The following is a 21,110-nucleotide window of genomic DNA, read 5'->3' on the forward strand; positions in this document are numbered from 1 at the left end:
GACGAGAGGTGAGACGAGAGGTGAGACGAGAGGTGAGACGAGAGGTGAGACGAGAGGTGGGAGGAGAGGTGAGACGAGACGTGGGACGAGAGGTGAGACGAGACGTGGGACGAGAGGTGAGACGAGAGGTGGGACGAGAAGTGGGACGTACCTGCTCGGTGCTGCTGTCCGACTGGTCCTCTGTGCTCTGTCGCGCTCGCAGGTCGTTGCAGCTGTAGCGAGCGTCTTCTTCACACATCCACATCATGACGCTGTCCTCTGAGGCCCCGCCCCCTGAGCCGCCGTCGCCCATAGAGACCAGTCGCCAGCGAATCAGGAGCTCGGAGTTCCCGCCCACCGAGCGGCGAGAGCGAATCAGCTCCGAGGGACACGCCCTGTGGCCGCTGAACTGCACGACCAGCGCCCCGGACATCTGCGACAGAGATCCACCTTCATTTATACGTCTACAGGAAAAGTCACGCTTCATCTGGGTGTTTCAGCACGAAAATTAACAATATTCTGGGCACTCACTTTTTAAAAACTAGCCGCGAACATGTTAATTTATATCACTTTTCTATATTTTTACTCCCACCCTTGTTTTTCTGTAACGATTTCTTCTTGTCCTCTTACAGGGTTTATACAGGCAGAAGAAAGCCAAATGCTATATATATATTTTAATGCTACAAACGCAGAAAAAAATATGCGCATATTTAATTGTATTGTATTGTATTGTAAGATTTTATTCAGACCACTTATTTAGTCCCACCCCTTTTAAGTACTGTCAGTCTCTTGTTCTATTTACTTTTTAGGCTTCCTTAAAACAATAATTTGAGCTCTGTGATCTAAATCAAGTTGTCATATACAGTGTGAATACTACCTACCAATCAACATCAGGTTTACAACAGCTGAACATGAAGAGTCAGATATCTTCCGATACTTAGAGAATGTCCATTCTTTGTATTGATATTTAAACTGGCTGATATATTTGGACAGGGTTTGAGGTCTACGTGTAATTTATTCCATATTTTAGGACCACAAACGGACACACAGAAACTTTTTCTGGATGTCCGGGCATGGGCAATTTTAAAGTGATCCAAGCCCCTTAAATTATATTTTCCTTCTCTTTCAGAAATCAACTGCTGAATTTTTAGAGGTAGTTGCTTATTTTTAGCTTTGTACATTAATTGAGCAGTTTTAAAAGTGATCATGTCTTGATGTTTTAGAATCTTGGCTTTAATAAACAGTGGATTGGTGTGGTCTCGGTACCCAGCATTCTAAATTGTTATTGCTCTTTTTTGAAGGTAATTGTAATTTCTTGAGATTGGACACCATTTCATCAGAAGAAATTTGGACAAAAAGGGAAACTTTTGAGCAACAAAATGTGGTTGATTTAAGCCAAATCTGCAACTGAATATGTTTTTGACCATCATTTTGGTATTTTTGATGAACTTATGGAAAAAATGTTAAATGGTCACATTTATATAGTACTGCTTTATGCACTCAAAGCGCTTTACATCAAGGAACCATACGAGCGATCACGATGTCGTCACATCCGGGGGCCGTGGTCGGCATTTTATGTTTTAACCTCTTAACTCCCACCTGAACAGATCCCATTTTCTCCAGTTTGGCTTTACCCTAATCAAAAAGCTTCTTGGGGAAAAAAGCACCAACACAGCCACAAAAAATGAGAAGAAAACAAGGATGTAAACGCAACAAAAAAGTGACAAAAACTCAACCAAAAAATGACAAAAATTCAACAAAAGTGACCAAAAAAACCCACAAAATAAGGTGACACAACACAGCAAAAACGCGAGGAAAAAGATTAGTTTTGTGGGTCAGCTTTCAAATGAGGTGTTACACAGGCCTATATAACAGCCAAAAAGGACAGAATGCATTTGGTTTAGGCGGGTGGTAAGAGGTTAAACAAATGACAAGAATCCTATGATCTGCAAAAAACTATGTTCATAAACAGGGCTTTGCTTCTCTTGCGCTGTCACAGATCGATCATTTTATAAAACCGTGCTAGCGGCCTGGATGCATCAGCTGTTGCCAACCATTCACCAAAACATGCGGCAAAAATTGCGGAAGTAAACAATAAACAATAACAGCGATCGCTCGTATTCTCTCTCTCATTCATACACCTGTGTACGCAGACACTGGAGGCACGGTGGGTGAAGTGTCTTGCCCAAAGACACAACGACAGTGTGCAGATGCGGGATTCGAAACCACCGACCCTCCGATCACAAGACGACCCGCTCTGCTCTCTGCGCCACTGTCACCCCTGAATGTTGTCATTTATCGAATAAATTTAAATTTAATGCCAGTTTGAATCTAATGTAATGCCCCACGGAAACACTGCCTTAGCTAAATGCTGACTCACATTCAGTCAAGTTTCTGCTTTTTGTGGGTCGTCTTTGGCCCTTTTCCTCTTTATAGTCACTTTTTCGTCCCTTTTTTGTTTTTGTTGTTTTCTTTTTTCAAGAAGCTTTTCGATGCTGGGTAATGCCGAACTGGAGTAAATGTGCTCGGTCTAGGTGGGGGTTAACAGGTTAAACTAGCCTACTTGTATCGATAAGAAATGAACCGTATGAGCCACTAATAAGACGATAAATCAGGTCCGATACGATTCATACCGTGATACAGTCAGTTCTGTGTGTCAATCATTAAAATAATAATAAAACAAAAAAACACTAGTGGAGTTTCCACAAGACTCACTTCCACTTTCCTTTTCATGTAAGCGCAGCTGACCGAAACCCGGACTATACCAGGACCAGACAAGGACTAAACCAGGACCAGAGGGGGACCAAACTACAGCAGATGACAGGTCTCACTCCGCAGCGCGTGAGCCCCGTGAGCCCCGCGGGGCGGCGGCCTCACTGTGCCCGGGTGGAGTGCACTCACTCCGGGGTGCGTGTGTCTCGTGGAGGCGGCGGCTCTTACCTCAGTCCTGGTCCAGTCCCGGTTCAGTCCTGGTCCGGTCCAGTCCCGGCCTGGCTCGGCTCGGTCCCGTTGCTGTGGTCCGGGTGTAGTTTTGTGGCAGTTGTCAAGAGTTTGTTGATAGTTTAGTGCTACGTTAGCTCCGTTAGCATTAGCCTCTGCTGGAACTGTGCAGCGGAAGTGACGTCAGCACACGCGCTTTCACTGTGGTTTTGAAGCGGGATTAGCGCCCCCTGCCGCCCGTGCCTGGACACACATGTATGCGTGGATGGAACATATTGCTATCTGTTTAACCCCTTAACCCCCGCCTTAACCAAGTGCCATCATTTTGTCACATTTTTAACCACGTTTTCGTCACGTTTTTGCCACGTTTTATTTATTTATTGCCACATTTTATTTATTTTTTGCCACGTTTTATTTATTTTTTGCCACATTTTATTTTGTGTAATGTGACTGATCAAGCCACAAAAATGTGACCAAAAATAATCAACAAAAAGGACGAAAACGTGACAGTTGTAGTAATGAGGAAGAAGCTTTGATCCGTTTTTTTGGTCTTAACGTTCAAATGAGGTGCTACATTGGCCTATATGGCTGTGAGCTCCAGTCGAGAAGCTTTTAGATTTGGATAAAACTGAACTGGAGAATGTTCACTACGGTGAGAGGTTAGATATTTTTTTCTGTCCATTCATTTTTTTTTTGCGACATATTATCAGTGTGACTGTGGAGATTAGAAATGCCTTTTTAAATATTGTCTTGTACTTACATTTATTTTTAACCTCTTAACCCCCACATGAGCTGAGCTGAGCACTATTCCTCCAGTTTGGCTTCACCCAGATCTAAAAGCTTAAATTGACCAAAGAGTGACAAGAAAATGTGCCGGAAAAACAACAAAAATGTGATTAAAAAAAGCATCAAAAACACGACAAAAATGCGTTTGCCCTTTAGTCGACACTGGAGAATCTGGATTAACATTAATTGACCACGAGTCCGGAATGAAGTCGAATTGAATTGTTATATCTCCATTATTCCAGAAAATAAGGCTTGTTTGCAAAAGTCAGTTTGTGGGAATAAAGAAGAAGATATTTTCAGGGAGTACTTTGACAATTTATTTGGAATACATTGATAGAGTGGAGAAAAAAAAAAAAAAAATTGGTCAGACCATCATTTATTGTTACAGTAACAGTATCTAAATCATTTATTTATTTATATCATTTATTCATTACACAAACATCCATAGGTCACAACGGTATAAAATATAGATTATATGCAAATTTATCCAAGCAAATAACTCACACTTACATTTAAACTTAACACTAAGCTCCTGTGCTCTGTTTTTCCTTCTTTAGTTTAAGGTAAACTCAGATATTTGTGGAGCTTATTATAAAGAATTTGTATCATTTCTGTGTCAGAAACCTGACCCTGCAAGTTGTTAAACGCCACGTGTCTATAAACCCGTCCCTCTGAAGAACAGGGATTCTGTTATTGGACAAATATGTCACTAAAGTTCAGAGTTTGGACAGCACTGTAGGTACTGAGCCTTTAATGAACGGACATTTAGAGGCAGTGTTGGTGACTGAATACATGTATTTAGAATAGACACATCTTGGGTGACTGTATTCAGGTACAGTTACTCTTTCATTTGAGGTTATTTGGAATACAGTTACTTTCTTGATATCAAAGGAATACATCACAGTGCTCAATCATAAAATTTCAGTTTCATAATCGTCACATTAATAAGAAAAAAAAAAGATCAAAACAGGCCATTGGCTGAACCGCTTTTGCTCAGCCTTATCCGTCAGATCACTGAAGCTGAGCAGAGAAGGCTCTGGCTGGTTCTTGGATGGGAGACCATTTAGAAACACCAGGAGGCCTGGGTTAATGTGGGGAGAGAGTGAGTTTTTGGTGGTGGTTGGAGAGGCCGATGGCACAGATTGGCGCCTCGCTTCCTTCAGTCTACCCCAGGGCAGCTATGGTTACAATAGTAGCTTACCACGACCAAATATGGAGCGAATGAATAATGTGGATCAATACAGATCAAAGTAATTGGGCAAAGGCAATTTAGTCCATTTGCATTAATAATCTTTTTTCTATCAGGTTATTATTAAATATTTTAATAAATGTGCACTTAGAATAGCCAGGGATACAAGATTGTATTTTATTTCTAGAGACAAATAATAAAATAGAAACGACGAAGGAGAAATTCGAAGCATCATAAACCAACAGAAAAATACAACAACAAAAAACATTGCCTACTAATGTAAACAGCTTAACATATAGTTGTTTTCTTTTTACGAAGTACGGAGACAACACAAAAGACTTAATAAATAAATAAAATAAAATAAATGTTTTTAAGGTTTTTAATCGCCTGACTCTTATTTTCTGTTTCGTTTGAGTGCGCTCGACTTCCTGCGCTTTTACTGTGAAAGCGCCACTTCCGCCTCGGCTCCATTTAGCGTTTCCCGTGATGCTACGCGCGTCGCTGCTGCTTCCTGTTTATTGTCTCCGCCGGTAACGGATCAGGTAAGAGCCTTTTACCGAACCCGCCCGGACCGACCGACACCGACCGGCACCGAGCAGCTCCCCGTGCCCGCGAGGAGCCGCTCTGGGCCCGGTTCTGTGGGGCTGGGGGCACCGGGGGCCTGGGTGGCTCTGCCCGCTCACAGGAGCCTCTCTCCGCGGGCGGCAGCGGCCAGGACGAGCCTCGGCCCCGTCGGAACCGTCCGCCCTCAAACGGACCCAGGCCCAGCTCCAGCGACACCGAACCGAACTCTGTGTCCTAACGAGCCATTACCGGGACGAAACGGGCCGCCGAGCCTGCGCGGGGCTTAGTCCCGGGCCGGTCCTGGTTCTGGTTCGGATCTGGCAGTTATAAACGTGTAATAATCGTAAAGAGGTTCTTTAGTGTCCCATAAAAACCTTTCTCACACGGGTTTGGGTCGGACTAATCCGGGTGCAGCCCTGTGAGCAGTGGAAATATCGTCGACTCGAACATTTGTGTCATAATTTTAATCATAGTCACGTTTTTGCTGAATAAAATGACACTAAAACCAATTTAAAAGTAGTTAATGACTAAAACTATGATCGAAATGTCCTGATATATTGGTTGACTCGTAGTAAAATGAAAATGAAACCAAGGGACCAAAGGCGGTCAGTAAGTAACAAAGTAAATGTACTACAGTACTGTACTCTAGTAGAGTTTTGGAGGATGTGTACTGTAAAAGAGCAGTATTTTTGGTGTAAACTTGCTGCTTTTACTTCACTACATTTGAAAGAAACATAATACTTTCTACTCCACTACATTTACAGCAAAAAGTACATTTGGCCATGTGTTCTGTTCATTTTTAAAGACTTTAAACGCACACTCCAGAACAGTAGGTGGCGCTGTGGAGATGTACGGTCAATGCCAATGCACTCACGACAAGAAGGAAGGTTTGTCCCCTTCGTGTTGCCGTACGCACAGTGGATTCGGCGCAATTTTTGTGTTTTTAAAGCCGCAAAATAATTTTTTTGTACCATTCATAACCAGTATGCTTTCTGTAGACGGCTTAACGGAATATTTAGTAATCAGGGTTTCCACGGTGCAGATAAATCAAAATCAAGGCCTTAAAGTGTATTTTAAAAAGCATTAAATTGGATTCAAACTGGCATTAAAATCAACATTTATTATAAAATTATGACATTGCTCAACAGTTTTTACTGTAGTAAGTTAATCGAAAATACCAAAACGATGGTGTAAAACGGGTTCAGCTGCAGTTTTGGCTGAAATTGACCCGTCTTTTGTATCAATTTTAGGCTAATCATTAATAAGCTGTAATGGAAACAAGACCCAGACTAAATATATGACCAGATACATTAATATGAACTCACTTTATTGATCTGATCTTTACAACTTGTGCATAACTAATATGTCAGATCAGTTTTTCTTTAACAGTATTTTAAACTAAAACACTTCAGTGGCCAGTTTTATTTCTTTAGGCTACTTTAGGTGATCTAATCATAGTTCCTGTCTCAGCCTTGATTAGTTGCCGCTAGCATTAGCATACTGTTGCTAGCCGCACATCTAAAGTACCTTTGCTGAGGTTAAAACTTTTTATTTACTGGTTTATTTGGTTGGGACTGTGAATTGAATTAAACTTTATTATTGACTTTAGGTAGTGCAGATACAGCTGATAACAAACAGACAACAATTAGTAAAATGAAACTGGTGATAAAAATAATCACATGAGATCCATGTTTGTTAATGAACATACATGGTCTCATGCATGTAAACACGCCACGCTGGATTATAGCCTTGGACTAATTTCCATCCATCGTCCCCCATGTGCACTCTCAAACACACTCTCATTTACTCTATTGTACATGTTTTAGTAGTAAGGGGAAACCGGAGTACCCGGAGGAAACCTATGCAGACATGGGGAGAACACGCTCCACACACAAAGGCCCCGTCCAGATAGTTCCAGGTTCTAAGTTACAACATGAGGTGCAGCAGGTCCATACCGTATCGGTTCAGTGTCGGATATTTGTTGCCAATACCAGATATCGTATTTTATAGGGCTGGGACAAAATATCGGATCGGATTTGGATCGCAATACTTTGTGCTGCAATACCAAGTATCGATACTTTACAAGTATCACAATACTTTCAATACTTGTGTTTGGAGGCATTTTTATCACACACTTGATAACTTTAGACACATGACTTTTTACACATTTTAAGGTTAACGTATTACTTTTCATAATTACTTATTATATCGCAATACGTATCGGCCCCCGAGTATCGTGATACGTATCGGATCGTGACAAAAGTGGATTGTCCCAGCCCTACTATATTATTAGGTATTGGTTCCGATATCCGATACCAGTATCCGATCAGTGTAAGGCTAGAGTTTTCTTCCACTAAAACAGTTTCCCTCACTCTGAGGCACGCAGCTTAACTCCGCCCCTTTCTGCGAGTCTCCATGGAGACGGCTGTCAATCATAGCCGAGCTCGAGGCATGAGGACGATAAAAGCAAATATAAATATAAATGAGATCAGCAAAGTAAGCTTGTTTTCCAATATAATGTATTAACATCATATTCGTCCACACGGATTAAAAAAATGTAGATTCAACTTTTTGGCAAAATCACCCTAGACGAGTGCATCCCTAATCGTGGTGGATCTGCTGCGTGGTGGATCTGCTGTGGATCTGCTGTGGATCTGCTGTGTGGTGGATCTGCTGTGGATCTGCTGTGGATCTGCTGTGTGGGGAGGAAAATACTTAATTTTAACATTTTTAAACTCCGTATAGTCCCTTTAACTCTCTTGGCAAATGGAGCGACAGATACAGCATCATGTGACGCATGTGCAGTGTTCGTATGAACTGTGGCCTAAGGCGTTTAAATCTTTATTGTAGGAGAAAAAACAGGTCACATTAAAAGTTCTTATTAATGTTGTCCAATATGGAGCTAAAATGTAATGACTGATACTGGGATGTTTTCCCTTGATATTTGGAAAGTAACTGTATTCTAAATACTCTCAAATGAAAGAGTAACTTTACCTGAATACAGTTACTCAAAATGAGTATTCTAAATATGTGTATTTAGTTACTCCCGAACACTGGTTGCCGTTCACAATACAAACCGGCGTTCGTGTAACTGCGCTTTAGAGAGAGAGGCCAGAGGATAAGTCCAGCCGCTACAGAGACTAACCATAAATAATGTCGTTGATCAAGATATTATCCAGCCTCAATATATCAAACTTAAAGGGACTACACAGAGTTTAAAAATGTTAAAATGATGTATTTTCCTCCCCTACATGTTCCTCCATGTCCTGATGTGTAGAATGAGCCCAGACCTGTTCACCACAACCTCTGCACTGTCACTTTAAAAGGTGTTTCTTCGGGGCTGAAGTGCCGTAATGCACGAGCTTAATATAGAAGCTGCAGTTACACATATGACCTGAGGTGGCAGTAGTGAGTATAATTTAACCCCTTTTAAATGTGGGCTTCGTCCTAACACATATTGTGACGTCAAAGCTCGATAACTTGTCACAGGGATAGTTTCTGAAGTTGCTAAAGTTGCTTAAGTAACCATGGCGGTGTTTGTTTCAGGCGCCATGGACCCGGAGGCGGAGCTTGTGGTGTCGGAGGCGGAGCTCTCAGTCACGGAGGCGGAGCTTGGCGCCGACTTCATCACGGTGGAGCTCGACACGCAGCCGATCGAGTACGTGGTGAAATGGGCCGAGGTGGGGTCGAAGTTCACCATCTCCTGCCTCAAGGCCGAGCCGTCGGAGCTCAGCGAGGTTCTGAAACGGGACGACAGCGAATCAGAGCTCACAGAGGAGCTGCGCGTCGACCAATCAGAGGTGAGACGCACCAATCAGAGGCGGCGCATGGAGATGATGGAGGTAACGTTGCAATGATGCTGGTGGTCAGTGTTTCCTTCAGGCGCTAAAGGTTTACTTAAACTAGTTCAAACTCGAGTCCAACAGCTGAAATCAGAAGCTGAACTACATAGATACAGACGGCATCTCTGGAATCGCCCATATATGGTCATGTTTGAAAACAGTTAAGGGGGAAAACAATTTTGAAAAAATCTAAACTTTCTCTAATTATTCAAAAACTACTTTAACAAATGCTGAATTATGAATATAGTTTTCTACTAAATAAAGATACAAAGACATGGAGAGGATCAAAGTGGTTCAACAGCCCATAAATACATGAATAACGAGAATGCTAACATAATACGAGCGATCGCTGTTATTGTTTACTTCCGCAATTTTCGCCGGATGTTTGGTAGGCAGCTGATGCAGACAGGCCTCTAACTCGGTTTTATAAAATGATAGGTCTGTTACAGCGCAAGAGAAGCAATGCCCTGTTTATGGACATTGTTTTTGCTGATTATAGGATTTTAATAAAATGTTTATCAAATATGAAATTGTAAAATGCCTACCACGGCCAACGGATGTGACGACATTGCGATCGCTCGTATGCTACATGTTAGCAATGGGCTAATGCTAACGGTTAGCTAGCGCTAGCTACAACTGCCGTTTTTGACTTATACAGAACAATCTGCTGTGAGAAAATATCCAAATGGGCCCGATTTACAATTGATTTTATTTGTATGTGATAAATAAGTTCATATTCCACCAGAAAATGTCTAAAAAGAGTGAAAAATTGTGTTTCCCAAAAGATTCTATTTTCCCCCTTGGCGAGGCCACGCCCCCTTCTATGACGAGATACCGTCTGTATCTATCCTTTTGTTTACGCAGATTAAAGCAGCACTAAGTAACGTGTTTACCTTAATATATCCTTTCCGTAGTCCCTGTGGGGGTAATACAAGTGTTAACGGGATGAGTGGGGCGTCTTTCATCTCCCTCTGGTGTCTCTGACCAGAAAACCACAATTGCAACTTGACTGCCACCGGACCGGAGCATCAATACACACTAATGGAATCATGAAGAAGAAGCTAACATGCTAACGGGCAAAGCTAACTGAGGGCTAGCACCACTTAACCAGTATTTACAGCCAGGTTTGAGTGAAAAATTATTTCCATTGTGTAATTGGATGAACAATATGTCCTCAAGCGGTGCCACTTTAGCACTATGTGATGGAAAAAAAATATATATATACAATTGTCATACACCATTCACAGCCAAGCGATTAATCGTTAAAATAATCGGCAGAGTCAGCTGCAGACGGATAAATAACAAACAACCAACGATTAACAATAGGTCAGATATAGACATAAAAGAAGATCATCGCCTTTTTCATTGAAATGAATGTGCAGAGGTCGGTTCTTTCTAGACTTCTAATCCTGAAAAAGACGTTTTTAGAGTTTTGTTGATTTGTGTCTTGAAGAATAGATGTTTAGCTCCCTGTTGTTATCTTTTAATGTGTGTTTTAGAACTTGGTGAATCATAAAAAAATTGTCCTAATGCTCAGCGCGTTTAATCAGGCTGAATATTCACAGATTATGTCAGTCACGAAGGGCATGACACACGTTTACGTGGCTCCGCTGTTACGTCTCCGCAACTTTTACTAAAACCTCATGGATCTATGATGGTTTGACTCCGCCCCTCTTTGCTCCACTGCCGTCCACAAGCCACAGGTGACAAGAAGAAAAACACAAGTCAGTCTGTGTTTTTGGACTGACAGTAAAAGTCACTGACAGAAGAATAAACTCTCCTCCTCGTCTCTTCTGTAGATCCTAAATCCTTCAATCAGTTTCATTTTCACTGTTTACATTTAAAGTTTCCTGCACATGCACATCTTCTATTATCTGTGTTAGCGTCACAGCGCCTCACACAGGCCTGGAGGATGAATGGATGGATGAATGTGGACGCTCACATTCACTGAGCTGCTTCAGGCTCACAGAGAAAGTGTCTGAAAACATAAGTGTTTTCTCTTTGTGTGGATATAGCCTGAGTTATTATAAATATCATAGTGATTATTAACACCGTGGAGATAACAGAGGACCTTGCTTTATTCACAGCTGCAGATTGACGCGAGCGACTCGTTCCTGGCGTCGTACGAGGAGGTTTACTGCGACCCCTGTGACCCCTGTGAGGTCACACACAGCGTGGAGGTCCGGACCGACTGGGACTCGGACTCGGACGCGGAGCTGGACCCCGGCCTGGTCACTGACCTGGACCAGAGTCACATGACCGAGGTGGTCCTGGAGAGCTCTCAGCCGGACTCGGATCAGGACCAGGCGGAGTCGGAGTCCGAGGAGCGCCAGCACCGCTGCTCCTACTGCGGCAAGGTGTACAGCCACGCCTCCTCGCTGTACCGCCACCAGCAGAGCCACACGGGCAAAACCAGCGCCAAACGGACCGCCCACGAGAGCCGCCCGCACACCTGCCCCCACTGCGGCCTCAGCTTCAAGGGCAGCAGGTACCACCGGGTTCTGACTGTTACCATAACAACCCTCACAACCCTTAGCATCACCTTTTTACCTGGTAAAAGAATAAACAAATACTCAATTAGGACTGAACATTTTGGTAAATAATCTTATTGTGATTTTTGTTCCCTCATTACAATAGCGATTTAACACATAGAGGCCGCGCTGTTTTGGGGATTTAGTTAAGTTAAGTTAAGTTATACTGTATTAATCTCTGTAGAGAAATTAGTTCTCTGCATTTGACCCATCCTCAGTATCGCATGGGGCGACCTGTAGGAGCAGTGAGCTGCCAGCATGGGCCGGCGCTCGGGGACCCATCTCCATGATGTGGAGCCAGGCTGGTGGTCAGAAACACCTGGCTGGGCTGGAGGATTCACCTATTGCACATGTTATAGTTATGGACACATGCTGAAAGCTGAGACTCTAAGCTCTCTGTAGGTAAAACAGTTAACAGAGGCTAGTTTTTTCTCTAGAGAAGGAGATATTGCGCGTTTTATGAAACACAACTGTCTCCCTCATTTCCCTCTCTTCACTGAGCTGTGACTGAAAACAGGGGCTTCAGAAAAGTATTGAGAATGTCTGGGCGTGAGTTTCACATTGTTTTAAAGAGTAGGTATTATGCTTTTTTCAATCACATAGCACCAGTCTCTATCACACTACAATGATGACCAAACCTTCTGTTGGTCTGTAAATGCAGTAAATTAGAATAACTGCCTTGTATAAAATGTCTCTCTCAAAATGGCTGTAGTGAATGTCTTGAAATAGGCCTCTGTCTCTTTAAGAACCTCTGACCCTTTCGGACACGCCCCCTCCACACGCTGTCTGTGGCATCAGTGGGGAGGGGGTTCTGCTGAGGAGCAGTGGTCGGTTACTCGGCTGGTGACGAAAGCTCGGAGGCGTCTCCAGGAGGTGGGGGCGTTCCTAGGAGGACTCAGGCAAACCTATCCCTAAAATGGCCGCCATCAGAGTTTTTACAGATTACTCAAAAATACGTGAATGTGCCAAGGCAACACTTCAGGCATGTTTTTAATGAGGGAGTGACATAATAACATGATGTAAAGCCTTTTTGCATAATGCCCCCCCTTTAAGAGAACACAGAGCTGAGATATTGAGCGGTAAACGGCGCTCGCGTCTGACATAAGGTTTACTTTTAGATCGGACTAAAACTGTCGGCTTGTCGACCTCATTGGTCTGATAAAAAAATGTAGTACGATCTGAAGAACAAGGTGTGGAGATCGTTGTTCTGTTGCAGGAGATCCCTCTGCTCTCACTCCCCCTCCCTCTCTGACACTGTGCTGCTGCTGCAGGAGCGCTGGGCGGGGCCTTGAAAACACACGCGATGAACTAACGAGGGGCGTGGTCATTTCTGCCGCGTTGTGATTAAATGTCCAGATGAAATGTCCAGATCGGGACTTTTCACAAGTTGTTCATCTTCATTTGTTTCCGTTGTTCTTGTTTGAGCAGCTCTTAAAACACCGGTGAAGATGGAGAGAACGAGCTATAACCAAACAGGCTTTAAATCAGTCAAATACCTTTTTTCTGCTAAATGATGCAGGGAAACAGTGAAACATTGGTGATTAAATATGTTTATTAACGTGTGGTGCAGGATGCTGGGCAGTCACCTGCGTCTCCACGGGAAGCGGCGGATCCACCCCTGTAACATCTGCGGTAAAGAGTTTAACCACAGCTCCAGTCTGTCGCGCCACCGGCTCATCCATAAGAAGGGCAAAGGCCTGAGCAGGGACCACCCCAAGATGGCCGCCCCCCAGAGCGTGGTCGCCCACCCCAACATGGCCGTCCTGCACCGAGGCGTCGCCAGGAAACACCGCGGCAAACGCAGTCCCGCCCCCAACGCTGCGATCAGCCCCGGCCACAAACTCTACGCCTGCCCCCAGTGCGACATGAGCTTCAAGACCTCCACCCAGCTCAGCAAACACCAGGTAACCGGGCCAGAACACACCTCCACCCAGCTCAGCAAACACCAGGTAACCGGGCCAGAACCAGGCCAGAACACACCTCCACCCAGCTCAGCAAACACCAGGTAACTGGGCCAGAACCAGGCCAGAACACACCTCCACCCAGCTCAGCAAACACCAGGTAACTGGGCCAGAACACACCTCCACCCAGCTCAGCAAACACCAGGTAACCGAGCCAGAACACACCTCCACCCAGCTCAGCAAACACCAGGTAACCGGGCCAGAACCGGGCCAGAACACACCTCCACCCAGCTCAGCAAACACCAGGTAACCGGGCCAGAACTGGGCCAGAACACACCTCCACCCAGCTCAGCAAACACCAGGTAACCGGGCCAGAACACACCTCCACCCAGCTCAGCAAACACCAGGTAACCGGGCCAGAACCGGGCCAGAACACACCTCCACCCAGCTCAGCAAACACCAGGTAACCGGGCCAGAACCGGGCCAGAACACACCTCCACCCAGCTCAGCAAACACCAGGTAACCGGGCCAGAACACACCTCCACCCAGCTCAGCAAACACCAGGTAACCGGGCCAGAACCGGGCCAGAACACACCTCCACCCAGCTCAGCAAACACCAGGTAACCGGGCCAGAACACACCTCCACCCAGCTCAGCAAACACCAGGTAACTGGGCCAGAACACACCTCCACCCAGCTCAGCAAACACCAGGTAACTGGGCCAGAACACACCTCCACCCGGCTCAGCAAACACCAGGTAACCGGGCCAGAACCGAGCCAGAACACACCTCCACCCAGCTCCGCAAACACTCAGTGACTAAAAAGTATGTCCAATTGTCCATATTGAGTGAAATTTAGCAAAACGCTCTGACGTGTCTTACAGGTGACCCACGTGAAGGCGCTCCTCGGGGGGTACCCGCCCAAAGACAAGGAGAACCTGTCGGAGTCTCAGTCCGACCTGAAGATCCGCCTGAAGCTTTGCTCCCGGGACCAGCCCAACGTCTACGCTCTGTGCGAGAAGCGGCGCCGCGGCCTGGTGACCCCCGACCCCTCCGACCCCAGCGACCAGTCCGACCCCGAGGAGGAGGAGGGGCCGGTGCCGGGGCGGGCCAGGGGGCGGAGACACGGCTGCTCTCAGTGCGGCCGCCGCTTCGGCCACTCCTCTGCCCTGACGCGACACCTGCAGACGCACCTGAAGACCCGCCTGAGCCCCGCCCCTCGCCGCAACAACAAAACCTACACCTGCCTCACCTGCGGAAAGGTGTTCCTGCACTCCTCCTCCTTCAGCCGCCACAAGAGGGCGCACCGCGAGCAGCAGCAGCGGCTGGAGGCGGCGCCGCTGGAGTCCGAGTCCGACTGACCACGCCCACCACGTACGGAGACCGAGACCACACCCGGAGACCACACCCCTGTAGGAGACACGCCCACATATAGTCCAACCCCCAGGCTGCATGTATAGGAAGTACGGACACGCCCCTTCCCTGAACTACAACGCCTAAATATGGTCAAAGTCCCGCTCTTTTCCTGGAGCCCCTCCCACATGATTTCACCTCTTAACCCCCGCTTTGACCAAGTGCTTTATCTCCAGTTCAACTTAACCCAAATCTAAAAGGCCTATAAGCCAGAGTAACGCCTCATTTGAAAGCTAAGACCTAGAAAACTGATCTCAGCTTCTTCCTTGTTATGATTGTCACGTTTTCGTTGTGTTGCTTTTTTTTGACACGTTTTGGTCACAAAAAAGTGCAACAAAAGCGACTAAAATGTGATAACAAAAACAAGGAAGAAGCTCAGATGAGTTTTGTAGAGCTCAGCTTTCAAATGAAGCGTTACCGTGGCCTATAGGCTGTATACTCCAGTCTCGAAGCTTTTAGATTTGGGTAAAACTGGAGAAAATGTGCTCGGTTAAGGCGGGGCCGAAGAGGTTAAACGGACCAATCAAGTTCGATCTGGAGTTTCACAAATACCACAGACTCGGGACGTCCTCCTGCGCATATGTAATCACTTCCTTTGGCCCCGCCCCCCCCCCCCTCTCTTGCTCCTGTTGGCTCCAGACTGTGGAATTGTGGGTAACGCAGTCCTTGGACAGGCGCAGTATTAGCCCCCGCCACCCTTTGTATTTTGTGATTTAAACAGATCCAGGTCCAACGACTCGTCTCCTGAACACATTTTCCCACAAACGTTCTGTTTCTGAAGCACTTTTCCTTCCATTTAAATTCATAACTTAGATTTTTTGCTGAGGTTTTTGAGTTTTTTACTTTTTTCCTGGATCAGTTTTTGCTTCAGACGTTTCTCAGGACTCGCCGTCTTCACACAAATCCTCCAGAACCGCCGACGCAGATGTAACTTTAGGGAATGTAAAGGTTTATGTTCACACTCAGCGTTTAGTGTCTCATTTTTAATTGTGTTTTGTCGTTAAGGCGAGACGCTGAAGGTGAAAGAGTTGATTTTTTTTACCCTGTGTTTGTTCTGATTTTTACCGAGTTTCCTCCATAACAACTTTTCATGTCAGAGGAAAAAAAACGTGCTAGAGATAACCAGGAAGTAGCTCCAACTTCACTTCACAAAGCCGTTTTTTTCCATACACATGCCTTTCAGTCACTTTTGTTGTTACGGCAGCCATTTTGAATAGCGAAGTACAATTATGCAGTACTACAACATGTAACAATATCGCTACTCAGGATATAGATGGCATTTTTATGTGCTCGTAATCATTGTTCTGGAAGATCACGGTAAAAACACGGCGCATGTTTATGTGAAGAAACCAGAGAGTCAGTGTTTAAGATGTTAGCATGCTACCGGTTAGCATTTAGCTTCAACAGCTCAGCTCTGACCTCTCCTAGAGAAAAACTCCCAACGTCTAGCCTTGGATACGTGGATGTGACAGAGGTCAGAGGTCAGAGCTGTTACTTTAGTGTTTCCTCAGTGTTAGCCATTAACAGTTGCTTGACAGTTGCTAGCCGGTAGCATGCTAACGTCTTAAGCAGCTCTGGGGTTATTTTCTTGAGCAATGATTACGTGCACATAAACATGCCACTGTAGAGATATTGTTACATGTTGTAGTACTGCATAATTCTACTTCGGTATTCAAAATGGCGGCCGGAACTATGCGTGATGTCGTATTATTCCTCCTGCGAGAGAGGGAGGAGCTTCAGGGCCACTTTTCCTCAATGCAACGACATCGCTCCTCCGTTTAACCTCGTCACCCTCGCCTTGACCGAGTGCATTTTCTCTTGTTCAGCTTTCCCCAAATCTAAAAAGGCTACTCGACTGGAGCTCACATTCATTTGAAAGCTAAGACCTACAAAATTCTCAAGCCGTTGTCCTTTTTGGTTGTGTTTTCATCACATTATTTAACAAAACAAAGATAACAAAGCTCCAGTCGAGAGGCTTTTTAGATGTTTATTTTTGGGTAAAACTGGAGAAAATGTGCTTTAGTGAAGGTGGGGGTTAAGGGGTTAATGTGATATTCCAAGTCTGATTTATTCACAACAAAAACAACAAGGAGAAGTTTTTACGGATTTTTTCAGCTTATTAAAAAACTAAAAAAGATCCAAATAGCTAATATGTCACAAAATATAACCATAAATTTTAACCTGTGTCTAAACTGTATCTGCAAATTTTGGCCATTTTTACATGAAAACATAAAATGACCAAAAACTTGCAATACATTTTTTCCTCATGTTTATATCCGTAATGTTCAACAAAAGTTTCAAATTGATTTCTCTTAATTTAGTTTTTTCCCCTATTCACCCGCAGCGTCTCGCCTTAATGACGCAGTTCAATGATTGTTCTCCTCATTGTTATCCTCACTATTATCCTCATTATTCTCCTCGAGGTCGACTCAAAGTGAAAACAACAGTGAAGGGAACGTTGAGGACGGATCTCGGTGTTTTTTATCGACCGTAAAGTAGAAAATAGTCTGAAAAACGTGGAATTGTCGGAGGTTTTATGGAAAAGTCCCCGCTTTGTTTCTGGAGGATTTGGCGAAGGCGTCAGGACCGAGCGATTTGATTGGCTGTTGGCCGTAGGCTGCGTTCTGATTGGTGTTCTGGTTATTTTAAAAAAAATTGTTGTGGACCCCGCCCCCCCGCCCCGCCCCCTCGTATTTATGAATTTGGACGATGTTGTAACATATGAGTATAATTATATTTAATGTGAGAAAAACATAACAGTCCAGCTCTGTACAGATCCACGAGTCCAGCCCCGCCCCCGGCCCCGCCCCCAGGCTCCCAGGACCCGCTCTGGGCCCCCGGGCCGCGGGGTGGAGCCGGCGGTTGTTGTAGTTCGTAGCGTTGTGTTGTATCGTGTTCAGACTTTACCTTTTTGTAATAAACCTTTGAAAGAAACGTCTGGAGTTTTTATTTCTGCGTTTGGGCAAAACTTTTTTTATTTTGGAGATAAAGTAACGATAAACCTTTAAATGAGAGGTTTTAATGCTTTTGAAAATATGACTCATTTAGAGAACGCCTGTTGTAAGCAATAATTATACTTCAGTGAATCAGTCAATTTGAATTAAGAAACGTTGGGAAGAAAAGTTATTTTTATTAGAATTTTTTCAAAGTGACATAGAATTTTAAACTTGCCTAAAGCTGCAAATAACTATTTTGTAATCGATTATTTTTACGATTAATTGCTTGGCTGTGAATGGTGGAGGAAAAAAAAAAAAAAAAAAAAGGAATGGGCCACCGTTTTTACATACTGAGATATGTTCTTACCTGAGCTTTGACGAGTTCTTTAGGACCTGTCTGATCTTCACCCGTGCCTTCAGTCACGTAAACACAGACGGCGTTAGCATTTAGCCTCTCCCTCTCTCCTCTATAGCTCCAAAACAGGTCAAGATAGAAGCTACCAAGCTCTTCCACGTTTATTTAAATATGGTTACGTGAAGTGTTCTACTACAAAGTATAATTACACAAAATTAAACAATGTGGATTTTCTAAGCGGATAAAAGGGGGAACTATATTGTAAGGCGTAATAATACCAGGAGTAGTTTGGCATCCGCACAGCAAAGTGAAGATTACTGCGCGGATTTTGAACTGAGTGGATCCTTGTGTAAAGCGCTCTGAGTGTCTAATGTCGGTGGAAAAATGCTTTATAAGTTGAGACCATTTACCACATGTTCCCATTAAGACATTTGGGGACGACTGGTATTGGTTCAGTATTCGATACTTGTAGCCGATATTCGATACCCGATATTCTATTTCCTTATAGTTTCACATTGAGTTCCGTTTGTTTTGTGTGTGTGGCTTTTTATGTAATATTGTAAATCTTAATGAAAATGAAGACGACACATGTGCAACAAGTCAGGAGATACTGAGGGAGAGAGAAACTGAACACATGAAACTGCACTCACACAAACACGTCACGCAAACACGTCACGCAGACACGTCACGCAAACACTCACACACAAACACGTCACGCAAACACTCACACACAAACACTCACACACAAACACTCACACACAAACACTCACACACAAACACTCACACACAAACACGTCACGCAAACACGTCACACACTCACACACAAACACGTCACGCAAACACTCACACGCAAACATGTCACGCAAACACTCACACACAAACACGTCACGCAAACACTCACACACAAACACGTCACACAAACACTCACACACAAACACGTCACGCAAACACTCACACGCAAACATGTCACGCAAACACTCACACGCAAACATGTCACACAAACACTCACACACAAACACGTCATGCACTCACACGCAAACACTCACACACAAACACGTCATGCACTCACACACAAACACGTCATGCACTCACACACAAACACTCACACACAAACACGTCACGCAAGCACGTCACGCAAACACGTCACGCAAACACACACACACACAAACACGTCACACAAACACATCACGCAAACACGTCACGCAAACAAATCACACAAACACGTCACACACAAACACGTCACGCAAACACTCACACACAAACAAATCACACAAACACGTCACGCAAACACTCACACACAAACACATCACGCAAACACTCACACACAAACACATCACGCAAACACGTCACACACTCACACGCAAACACTCACACACAAACACATCACGCAAACACGTCACACACTCACACACAAACACGTCACGCAAACACTCACACACAAACAGAACGAGGCAAAAATTTAAAGTTTAAAATATTTAATTTGTTTAAAATATCCGTCGTTTACAAAATAAACGCATTCGTCTTTTAACAGTCCCGACAGGAAGTGACACTTACAGGGGTCGGAGGTCACCGAGAGGTACAATCTGTGACCTGTGGGTTCAAAGTGAAGAGTGTCCCGGTGCATTCTGGGAAACGCGGTCAGAGCCAGAGGTTTGTGGGTCTCCTCTTTGTCGCGTTGTCGTAGCACTTACTGAAACTCGTACTTTCCACTTTGAATACTTTGAATACTCCCCGCGAGAACAACACCCGGCACACGCTGACCTGCCGTCGTCTTTCACTTCCTGAACACTTCCTCTCTTGGGCACGAACTTGTAAGTTCCTGAGTCGAGGGATTATCCGGATGAGCTAAACCTCGTCGGTCCAAGGACTAAAACTCCCAGAAAAGAGAAGAAACCTTAAAACTGAGTGTGTTTCCTAAAATTAGCTCATATGATGCTGCGGTTTTAGCATCTGTTAGCATCAAGCATAGAAATCACAGAAACGCCTTTAGCTTCAAACTGAACTGAACTCTCCACCCCTCATACATAAGTGAAAAGGGAAACCGATACTTATGGGGAGGCACGTTTATCCTTTCCATGGCATTTGTTAATTTCTGTGGTTTCTTCATCATCAACACATAAGATATTTAGTGGCTCCAGTTTTGCCTAAATCTAAAAACTTCTTGACTGGAGAGCCTTGAAAGCCAATACCTACAAAACTCATCTAAGCTTCTTCCATGTTCTTGTCAAGTTTTTGTTGGCGTAGCAAGAATGTCGGTAGGGGGCCCTCTGGTGGCTGCTCAGTGTACTGCGCACTGGGAGAGAGGACTCTAACTCTACATAAGTTTTCCTCAGAACAGAAGCTGAGATCCTTTAGGTCATGAAGAGCTTTACAGTAAACTGGTTTCACTGTAGAAATATAATCTAGTGGAGCCGTGAGTAAAAAGTCTGTCCACGGCTCAAGTTAACATGAGGGAACCATGACTCACTAAAGCAGCAGCAGGATGGGAATGAACAGCGTCACAAAGCACTGGTGGAGAGATGATGTAACTGCACCACCAAAATCATTAGGAAGACTGGGTACCAATGGGCGCTGGCTGCTCTGCTTGATGACCACGACACTACAGGCCGCCATTGCTGTAGTACCTCCATATCGCCGCTAGTCTCCCATTGTAAAGCATTGGACTTTAGACACACGC

The 21,110-nt window shown here is 44.5% G+C and overlaps 2 protein-coding genes across 2 annotated transcripts in view; one reads left to right on the forward strand and one right to left on the reverse strand.

Moving 5' to 3' along the window:
- The window catches only part of cul9 (cullin 9), a gene marked incomplete at its 3' end in the record, with an annotated part of 46,335 nt that extends 43,222 nt beyond the window's left edge, over positions 1-3,113 (reverse strand). The window contains exons 1-2 of the mRNA XM_079568176.1: positions 2,920-3,113; positions 152-412 (exon numbers count right to left, since the gene is read on the reverse strand). Of these exons, the coding sequence (XP_079424302.1) occupies positions 152-412 (261 nt within the window). The 5' untranslated portion in view covers positions 2,920-3,113. The remainder of the gene's footprint in view (positions 1-151; positions 413-2,919) is intronic.
- Positions 3,114-5,339: 2,226 nt separating this feature from the next.
- On the forward strand, positions 5,340-15,334 carry LOC306970997 (uncharacterized protein). Its single transcript, XM_079567122.1, has 5 exons — positions 5,340-5,436; positions 9,005-9,258; positions 11,388-11,788; positions 13,402-13,735; positions 14,614-15,334. Exons 2-5 carry the CDS (start codon positions 9,010-9,012, stop codon positions 15,088-15,090), a joined length of 1,461 nt encoding a protein of 486 aa, XP_079423248.1. The 5' UTR covers positions 5,340-5,436; positions 9,005-9,009; the 3' UTR covers positions 15,091-15,334.
- The last annotated feature ends 5,776 nt before the right edge of the window (positions 15,335-21,110 follow it).

The sequence above is a fragment of the Gobius niger genome (genome assembly GCF_951799975.1).
Source record: "Gobius niger genome assembly, chromosome: 12".
Taxonomy (NCBI): Eukaryota; Metazoa; Chordata; class Actinopteri; order Gobiiformes; family Gobiidae; genus Gobius; species Gobius niger.